Source organism: Schistocerca serialis, chromosome 6, assembly GCF_023864345.2.
Source record: "Schistocerca serialis cubense isolate TAMUIC-IGC-003099 chromosome 6, iqSchSeri2.2, whole genome shotgun sequence".
Lineage (NCBI taxonomy): Eukaryota > Metazoa > Arthropoda > Insecta > Orthoptera > Acrididae > Schistocerca > Schistocerca serialis.
In genome coordinates this window covers 684,798,092-684,809,056 of record NC_064643.1, presented here as the reverse complement: position 1 = coordinate 684,809,056, position 10,965 = coordinate 684,798,092, and the positions used below count along the sequence as shown (strand labels likewise).

The following is a 10,965-nucleotide window of genomic DNA, read 5'->3' as shown; positions in this document are numbered from 1 at the left end:
TGCACTATACTGCTGGAGAATCACACGTCTCCTCTGAGATCACGTCATCTCTCTCTCTCTCTCTCTCTCTCTCTCTCTCTCTCACACACACACACACACACACACACATGGCTGGCTTCACCTTATTTAAAAGCAAATCTGAGTAGTATTGGCTGTTCATTGTACGCTGCTCTCCAAGATAATCACAAAAAACTGGACCGTCAGCATCCCAAAACACCGTCAGCGTGACATTTACTGCTGATACTTGGGTTTTGAATTTTTTTCTTCACAGGTGAGTTGGTGTGCTTCCACTCCATGCTTTGCCTTTTTGATTCTGGCTCATAATAGTGAACCCAAGTTACATCACAAGTTAAAGTTTTGTTGAGGAAGTGCTCACCTTTTCTTTCATAACATTCCTTTAGCTCTGTGCACACTCTCAACCTTGTTTCCTTGTGTAGCTGCGTCAACTCCTTTGGGACCCATCTTGCACATTTTTTACAGTACTTCAGCTTGTTACAGATAATGTTATGAGCTGTACCAGTACTAACTTGAACCTTATCAACTATCATTTCCACAGTCACACAGCGGTCGGCAAGAATAACGTCATCAATTTGACTTTCAAGTGAGGGAGTTGAAACCGCAACTGGTCAGCTGGAATGGTATTCATCAGTCACTGAGTCGCGACAATTTTGAATTGCTCTACCCAGCTGTAAAATTTTTCACAATTCATACAACATTCACCATAAACTTTAGACACTCTACGGTATATATTCACTGGTTTCTCGCATTCAACAAGTAAAAAATCAATAACAAAATGTTGCTCAACTAATGTGGACGTTTCAAGTGGACTCACCATCTTGATATGTATTTTTGAGGTTGTAAAAAAACAATGTTGACACATTGCTTAGAAAACATCGTTCTTGTGAAACACAACTAGCCCTTTATTCAGATGAAGTGCTGAGCGCTATTGACAAGGGATTTCAGATCGATCCATATTTCTGGATTTCCGGAAGGCTTTTGACACTCTACCACACAAGTGGCTCGTAGTAAAATTGCGTGCTTATGGAATATCATCTCAGTTATGTGACTGGATCTGCGATTTCCTGTCAGAGAGGTCACAGTTCATAGTAACTGACGGAAAGTCATCGAGTAAAAAAGAAGTGATTTCAGGCGTTCCCCAGAGTAGTGTATAGGCCCTTTGCTGATCCTTATCTATATAAACGATTTGGGAGACAATCTGAGCAGCTGCCTTCAGTTGTTTGCAGATGACGCTGTCGTTTATTGACTGATAAAGTCATCAGAAGATCAAAACAAACTGCAAAACGATTTAGAAGAAATATTGGATTGGTGCGAAAAGTGTCAGTTGACCTTAAGTAACGAAAAGTGTGAGGTCATCCACATGAGTGCTAAAAGGAACTCGTTAAACTTCAGTTACACAATAAATCAGTCTAATCTAAAAGCCGTAAATTCAACTAAATACCTAGGTACTACAATTATGAACAACTTAAATTGGATGGAATACATAGAAAATGTTGTGGGGAAGGCAAACCAAAGACTGCGTTTTATTGGCAGGACACTTAGAAAATGTAACAGACCTACTAAGGAGACTGCCTACGCTACGCTTGTCCGTCCTCTTTTAGAATACTGCTGTGCAGTGTGGGATCTTTACCAGATAGGACTGACGGAGTACATAAAAAACGTTCAAAGAAAGGCAGCACATTTTGTATTATCGCAAAATATGGGAGAGAGAGTCACAGAAACGATACAGGATTTTGGCTGGAAATCATTAAAAGAAAGGCATTTTTCTTTGTGATGGAATCTTCTCACAAAATTCCAATCGCCAACTTTCTCCTCTGAATGCAAAAATTTTTTGTTGACACCGACTTACATAGGGAGGGACGATCACCAAGATAAAATAAGGGAAATCAGAGCTCACACGGAAAGATATAGGTGTTCATTCTTTCCGCACGCTTTACGAGAATGGAATAATAGAGAACTGTGAAGGTGGTTCGATGAACCCTCTGCCCGGCACTTAAATGTGATTTGCAGTGTGTCCATGTAGATGTGGATGTAGATGTAGATCAGCTGATCAGGGCTCATCCCAGTGATGGCAACTTAAAGCCATAAAAGTACCAAACTTGCCCTACTAACAGTTTTTTTGCCAGACCAATTTGTCTTTTCATTATTGAATGACACTTGTACATGCAAACACAGACACTTGTACATGCAAACACAACTCTCACGCACATGACCATAGTGTCTTGGTGGTCATGCATGTGTCAGTTGCGATCTTGTGTGTGTGTGTGTGTGTGTGTGTGTGTGTGTGTGTGGTCTAATTCCGATGAAGGCCTTTTTGGTCAAAAGCTTACTTGTTTGACAGTCTTTTTGTTGGTGCCTATCTGTGACTCAACATCTCCGCTATATGGTGAGATACCTGTCTATCCTCTTCATAATATTTTAATTATTCCACCCTTGACTTTCCAGTTTGAAATTCTACATCCGATGCACATGCTTCTAGGGAGGTATGCTGTTTAAGCAAAATTTGTGAGTATCTGTGTTCTTAAATTTGTGATGAAGACTTCTAATGAGTGTGGCAGCTACTCATTTCTCCATATATCAATCTGTACATTGAACAGACAGTTAAGGAAACCAAGGAGATATTTGGAGAGGGAATTAAAGTTCAGGGAGAAGAAATAAAACTTTGAGGTTGACATTGCGTTATGTTAGAGAGATGGCAAAGGACTTGGAAGATCAGTAGAAGGGAATGCATATTGTCTTGAAAAGAGGTTATAAATTGAACATCACCAGATGTTAAATAAGGTTAATAGTATGTATTTGAATTGTCAGGCAACAATGAAATTATGAAGGGGAATGAGACGCTAACGCTAACAGATTTCAGTTATTTGGGCAGTGAAATAACTTGGCAGTGGCAGAAGTAGGAAATAAAATGCAGACTGGCAACAGAAAGAAAATCATTTCTAAAAAAGAGATTTATAATTGGAGTGAAAATAAATGTATGGTGTGGGTCTCTCTGAGTCTCTCTCGTATTTTTGTTCCTCAACTTAGCTCTGTTTTTCCTTGTACTCTTTTTTTCATTTTCTTTTTTCTGCTGAAGTTACTTCTTTCCTTGGTGGATTGACATCATCTTTTCTACAACAGTTCGGTCATACCTTTTAACATGATTGTGCTTAAAGTGAATCTAGTAACTACAAGTACTAGGGGCATAGATTTTCCATAATTTAGAAAACAATATTTTTCTTATTAACCGAGATCAGCCTTCTTTATGGCCTTTCTCAGTGAATATAATTTAATAACTATAGGAAATGTTATTCCCACTGCTCAAATATAACAAAACTTTCCTTTACTTTTTGCCAATGGCCTGAGCAATTTTACTGACACCAGTTTCTTCATGTCCAATGATAAAAACTTTGCCTCAACCCCTACTCCTCATATTGGTCATCTCAGACCTTTAATGGATATCACACAATTTGATTGTGTATCAAATTAGCCATATTGTTAACAATGAAAGATTCAGATATTTTAGTGAATGACAGTTTCATACGTGAGAATGAACTATATCTTTGACATATAATTCTGAGCAATATATTTTACAGGTCTTGGAGTTTACTATGCTACTCTTTCTTTGTTGCTAATTAATGCTTGCAACAGCTCCTTCTGATGTTTGTTGGTAAGCCTGTCAATAGATACAATAATATTATACAGCTCTCCTAGAGTGTTGTTTTGTAATGGGATATTTGGCATTTCGTGGAAAAAGGATTCAGTTGAACTATTTGATACTCCAACCCGAAAACAAATTTTCGTGAATCCAAAATGAACAAATATTCATATGGTCAATAGATAACTATAATACAGAAAAGTCTTCATTCAGTCAAAAATATGTTCAAAGATACCAAAAAAATTACTCATTATAGAACATGCAAAAATAAGCAATCATTAGAACTTGCGTGTTCTGACACATTTCCTCAGTGTAAACATTTTAGCTTCTGTATAGAGTTATGCTAATACAGGGTTTTTCAAAAAGGACTTTACATTTTGAAAATTCATATAAATTAATTCATAGTACCTACAGAGATGATTGTAGTGTCAATTTGTAGGGAACTACATAAAGTTTTGTCTTGTGTAGTTCACTAGTGCTGAATTACACAAGGAGTGCTAATGGCAGTTCATTAAAGATGGCAGCCTTACTGGGCCCGAGCATGCTAGCTGTGTGTTTTGGTCTGAAGAATCGAAGTCGGCGACAATAGTTCAGTGTAATTTCCATACTGAGTATGCTAAAGATCCTCCTAGAAGGCCTACAATTTATGAGTGGCATAAATGTTTAGTAGAAACAGGGTGCTCGGTAAGACATGGGAAATCATTAGGTAATACAAGAACATCTGATGATGTCGTTGAGTGAGTGAGACAATGTTTTGTCAACAGCCCTACGAAATTGACCCGGCGTGTATCTCGCGAACTGCAAATCCCGCATACGACTGTTCGGCATGAGTAGAGAAACCATTTGCATTTGAAACTGTACAGACTGATGATCTTGCAAGCAAAGAAAGACACTGATAAAGTTGCTCGCAAGAACTACTGTGCAGATATGTTAAATCGTTTACATGAGGATGAACATTTCTTGGACAAAATCATCTTTTCTGACAAGTCAACTTTTCCCTTAAGTGGCAAGATTTACACGCATAACTGTAGGATTTGGGGCAGTGAAAATCAATGTCAAACACTGCAACATGTTCGTGATAGCCCTAAACTGAACTTTGTGTGTGTGTGTGTGTGTGTGTGTGTGTGTGTGTGTGTGTGTGTGTTCATTGATCAAGAACAAAGTGTACAGCCCATTTTTCTCTGTGAGAGAACCATCAACAGGATAGTGTACCTGGATACATTACAACAATTTTCGATACCACGGACTGATGAAGATGACCAATGAGGAAATGTTTATTTCATGCGAGATGGTGCACCACCCCACTACCTGGCTGACGTCTGGGATTTTTGGGATTTTTTCAGTGACTGCTCTCCAGGTCAGTGGATTAGCCCTGATGTGCCAACTGCATGGCCCGCACAAGAATTTACGCTGCCACTGAGCAAGTTACACCTACACTGCTACAGTGAGTTTGGGAAGAAATTGATGTCCGATGGGATGTGTGTAGGATAACAAATGGAAACCACATACAACATCTTTAGTTCAAGATTAAAAAAAAAAAAAAAAAAACAACTTGCTGTATTTTCCCACAAAGTAACACTATACTCAGCTCTGTATCTTCTTTCAATAAATTTATATGAATTTTTAAAGTTGTAAAGTCCTTTTTGAAACACCCTATATTCTTAGGTGCAAATGCACAAAAATTAAACTTCTGTGACAATGAAATTGTAACAGCAATTATTAATTTAGCTAATCCGAGTCACACTTCAATACCAACAGATTTGTTCTGGTGTCAAAACTACTATTTTACCTTCAAAGACTCCAGTTCCTTGTGCCATACTGTACATAAAAAAATATGGGTAATGGATACGATAAAGAGACTCAGATCCCTCAAAGCCCTTTGATTCATTCTCTTGAACATTGTGCTACTACACGTTATTGAGTGAACTGCCTTATTATCTTGCCACTCTGTTTCTTTACATAACAGTGCTGTTATAATTTACCTCATGTCACTGCAGTACTTCTGATTAAGAATGATTGTCTACACTATGAATTTGTCCCGGACTTTTGCAATAAGCCAGGCATTTGATGAGTTATTTGGGTGCAGCCAAGTGTCTTTCGGTCTTACAGTGATAAAACTCAGTGATGCTGGAAAGGATCTGGGTCAAGGCACAAGTAAATAACTTTGCTAGTCTATTTATTTATGTTTATTTCACTGATTTATAATTTTCTAGTGCCTACAAGTATAGTGGTTGTACAGTTGTTAATGACATCTGACATATCAATATAATGTGTGTATATAAAGGTTTTTAGGATATTAAAAAGCATGGTTATCAGTAACGTAAGTCAAAATTTTCCTTTTATTACAAAACATGTTTTGTATACAACATTCAGCCTTTCAGTCAAAGCAGCAATTTTACTGATAATTACATGATATGTTTCAAAAATACTGTATGTCTTATCCAATAAGGAACAGGCAAAAGAAATTAATCCTCCACTCTATAACCAAATATGTTAGCAGGCAGTTTAATAACAATGTAAACAACCTGGAAAGAAAAGGTGTAGGCTAAAGTAAAATATGAACTAAATCTCACTATGCTTTGTTGGTACAATAACAGATTAATTGTTCTATTTTCATATTTCTTCTCTGCTTTTCTTGATGCCCAAAATACCAGCAGGGATTGGTTTAAAGCAGTTCTTAAAATAGCTATCACTGTCATGAAACCAAAACCATATTGTGTCATTGCTGGCTGCCATCTTTGATACTGCTGCGTTACATTACTGAAGAGACACCTTGTTAGTATCAGGAAGCAGTGTAGTGATACCAGCACACACTGCAAAAAAAAAGTAATTTTAATATTGCATGTAAAATGATCATGTGGTGGGTGCAATGGTCAACAACCAAGAAGTTGAACATTATATTGTGTGTTATATCTTTCGTTTGATTATCTTCTGTATCTCTCAGTACTAGTGTATAGCTGTGAAAATGTGCCTGTGTTGTGCTTTTTTGTTGGGAAGTAAATTGTGGTAAATAAAGAACATGTCATTAAAGTGCATAGGAGTACACTTGTCACTTATAGCGGTGACTCCAACGTGGTCTGTTGTGGAATTTCTTTTATATTGTGACCCAGAAGTATGGTCTGACATTATGAGGATACCACAAGCCACCGTCAAGACAGAAGGTTAAGTATCGCCAGCACCTGGCTCTTCCCTACAGTCTCCTACTGTTCCTGAATTACATACTCCCTCTTCTGGCGACATCTCACGATGGAGTACTATAAAGCTACTGCCTTTTTGGCCTACAAGGCTGCAGTTATGGTTCCTGCAAGTGGGTGCCATTTTTCAGCTGCGCAACATTACTTCAGAAGCGGACCAATTTGCTTTTGCCGTTTTGCAGCTGGACTTCAACATTAATGAGCCAGTGGAGGATATTCTGCCTCATTGTTCTTTCGCGGTGTCTAAACTTATTTGCAGTGTTTCCTTGTGATCCCAGAATCTCCTTTGAAAAAGATTATGGACAGCAATTTCAGTACTGGTGTATCCCCTCCTAGCTGCTATACTTTAACATGCCTGGAACTCCTTTCAGAACATTCAATAAAATTATTTTAGCAATGTCACCTCTTGCAGGCTGTTTATGGAATTTTGTCCACATTTCCTGACCTTACTGTGGATGAATTGGGTTTAAAGGCAGACACTGTGGCACTTGTGTGATGACACGGTTAATTCGTGTGCAGCAAATGGTGAGGTTATGGACCCTGGTGCTGAACCGTGCACCATCCTGCATGCCAAATTATGTTTCGCATGCTGGGAACTCAGTCAAGCAACCACCAGAGCCACCTATGGAGCGAATCCTCACTGAACTGGCAAGATTCAATGCCAAGCTGCCAGATGGCAGCCCAAGGATAACATGGTGCACCAATGAGTGGCCGCCCTGCAAATTCGAATGGTGTTGGTTCCACAGATGCTTCATGGGGAATGCTAGACAATGTTAACGACAGTGCGAGTTCCCAGACAACAACAGTGGACGTGTGTAGGCATGCATGTCTGTTCTACAACCAGTAAGCACCTACCTGAAATGCACAATGCCTCAGGTTCTGCTAAATGTATCTTCAGGATTATTCATTTTGGATAAGATGTATGTTATGTAGATCAGCATTTTTCTGTGGGATTTGAAGGACAAGCCTCAGTTTCCTGGCACCCCTATACTAATGGCTGCAAATCAACCTTCAATTCAGACATGGTTGGAGGCATATGACATTGAATCTGAAGGGTAGTTTCTCTCACTTTCACGGATTTTCTTAGTGACTGATGGGTCTGGCCCATATTGGGTGCCGATTTTCTTCATTTGTTTCTTTATCTACGGCCCTCTGTAATCATCATCTTGTGTTGTCTCTGGATGTAGTGACACTCCCTTCCACGATAGACACCAGATGTTATCCCACCAGATTAAGCCATTAAGATTTCCGCATCTTCCACATCACCTGTGTTGCGACAACTTCTGCTCATTCTGTGCATGCTTTGCTGCTGGGTGCACACACACGCAAGATGCAAGAAGTCTGCATTATCTCTTCTGCATGACTATACAGAGTGGGCTTCTCTTAACTGTGGCAGGATATTACTCATCTCAATGAGCTTTTCCTCAAAGAAGAAGAAGAAGAACCTGTAAGAGGCCTAACTGACAGCAGTGATATACTCAAGCAACAGATCACCAACATGGAGAAGGCTCTGTATGAAGCTCAGGCAGAGTTACAAGGTTTAATGACAGCACCCACTGACGTTGCCCAACTGGCCAATGACATTGCACAGCAGTTGCTCGAAAAATTCTCCAGGGCTACACATCAGATATCGGCACTGAGCCAATGGCAACATTCCACCATCCACCACATTCACACAACTCCATGACAGCCTGTCACTTTCTGCCCATGCCGGCTATCTCTGAAGAAGTTAAGGGCAGCTAAAGCTGCTTTCGAAGCGATACTACCAGATGGAATGGTTAAACTTCCTGGCAGATTAAAACTGTGTGCTGAAGTGAGACTCGGACTTGGGACCTTCCACGCAGGCTAGAGCACTTGCCTGTGAGAGGTAATGGTTCCAAGTTCGAGTCTTGGTTCATAACACGGTTTTAATCTGCCAGGAAGTTTCATACCAGTGCACAGCCTGCTGCAGAGTGAAAATTTCATTCTGGAAACATCCCCCAGGCTGTGGCTAAGCCATGTCGCCATAATATCCTTTCTCCCTGGAGTACTAGTTCTGCAAGTTTTGCAGGAGAGCTTCTGTGAGGTGTGGAAGGTAAAAGACGAGGTACTGGTGGAAATAAAACTGTGAGGATGGGTCTTGAGTCATGCTTGGGTAGCTCAGTCGGTAGAGCACTTGCCCGCAAAAGACAAAGTTCCCGAGTTTGAGTCTCAGTCCGACACAGAGTTTTAATCTACCAGGAAGTTTCATATCGGTGCACATTCCGCTGCAGAGTGAAAATTTTACTCTGGAGATGGAACAGTGTCTTGCTCTAAAAGTGCATGGGCTGCCCTCTCACAAATGATTCTCCAAAGGGCCAAGTCTTGGTGTTTGTGTGTGACTATAGGGGACTGAACTCCCATACTACACCAGACTGGAACCCAATATCGATTATTTTGGATTTTACAAGCAGACTGCAATAAGGCTTTTGCACAATTTCCAAAGTCAGAGGCAGACGAGCACAAAACCACCATCACAGTGCCTTTCAGACTATTTCAACAAAATGTCGTATCTTTCAGTCTTTGTAACGCTGCTCAGATGTGGCAGCATTTTATAGATGAGATTCTACATGACTTAATCCAGGTTTTTTCCTATGTGGATAATATGTTGGTTTTTTGTGATACTATGAGTGACCATAGTTCCCATTTGAATGCAGTTTTCCCTCATCTTGACACTTATGGCATCAAAGTAAAGAAAGCCAAAATACAATTCTTTGATACCTTTTATCAAGAGACGGTATTTCTCCTACTTATCAGAGAGTCTCAGATATCTTGCAGATGCCCCTTCCCATCACACTCAAAAGAGTTTCACAGGTTTGTAGGTATGGTCAGTTATTACCAGTGACACCTGTCGAAGATATTATAGAACTTATCAATGACCTGCTGAAGGGCAAACACACTTCCAGTGTCAGAAAAGTCCCCTGGATGGGTTCGGCTGAGGAGCTTTCAAGTCTTTGTGACTGTCCTTAGTGGAGGCTGTCGTATTGGTTTCACTACAGCAATTATGTCTGACAGAGGCCATCTTGATTCCCAATTATTTAATGAATTGCTATGTATGACAGGTTGCAAACATCTGCAAATTATGAGCTACCATCCCTGTAACAATGGGATGGTAGAATGTATGCACCATACTCTGAAGGGTGCCTTTACATGCCATGGTGGGGTGTGGACAGTTGCCTTGCCTATGGTTTTGTTGGGATTACATAGCATGTTAAAGGAGAGTATCGAGTGTTCTTCAGCACAATTAGTTTACAGGGAAGCATTGAAGGTGACAGGTGAACTTTTTTGCTTCATCCCCTTTGAGTGACTGGGAAATGGGCCAGTACGGCCAATTTCTGCATCAACTGCAGGTTGCAATGCGGACACTTACTACACCCTCCTTCCCCAATGTGGCAAGGTTCTTGACCCTTCTTTTTCCCAAAAGATCTCCTCTCTTGCCGTCAGATATGGATTAAGTATGACATTGTCAGGTCTACATTGGCTCTTATTTATTCAGGTGCATTCACTGTGATTTCCCATGAAGCCAAGACCTTCATAGTCAATAAAAATGGAAAACATGTCACAGTCACAGTCTCAGTTGACTACCAGAAACCAGTGTCCACTGAGTTACCACAGCCCCCCACCAGTGGTGTGGATCCTCTGGCCAATCCTCCTAACCCTCTTATGCCAGATATCGCTCCCCCTCCAGCCCCACAGACCCGTTCTGGCAAATACATAAAATGCATGTACCTTGGGGTCCAGGGCTCTCCAGGTTTTCAAAGTGATAATGTCTCGTTTGTTTGAGCACGTCCCTCCAAAATGGGGTGGGGGAATGGCTAATGTGATGAGTGCAATAATCAGCAACCTAAAAGTTGAACATTATATTGTGTGTAACTTCTTTTGTTTGTTTATCTTTTGTATCTTCTTTGTCCTACTGTCTAGCTGTGAAAACATGCCTGTGTTGTGCTTTTTTGTTGGGAAGTAAATTGTGCTAAATAAAGGAGGACATGTTAAAGTGTGTACTGTGTACACTTGTTACCTGTAATCACTTCCAGTATGATATAAAGTGATTTCTGGGCTGTCATATGGTACCAATTTATTGAAAAGTTACAAATATAT

At 40.1% G+C, this 10,965-nt stretch overlaps 1 protein-coding gene across 1 annotated transcript in view; it reads right to left on the bottom strand.

The window, feature by feature from the left end:
* Positions 1 to 6,137: 6,137 nt before the first annotated feature.
* LOC126484386 (synaptic vesicle glycoprotein 2A-like) overlaps positions 6,138 to 10,965 on the bottom strand; it is a 187,428-nt gene continuing 182,600 nt past the window's right edge. The window contains exon 12 of the mRNA XM_050107880.1: positions 6,138 to 6,468. Within this exon, the coding sequence (XP_049963837.1) occupies positions 6,413 to 6,468 (56 nt within the window). The 3' untranslated portion in view covers positions 6,138 to 6,412. The remainder of the gene's footprint in view (positions 6,469 to 10,965) is intronic.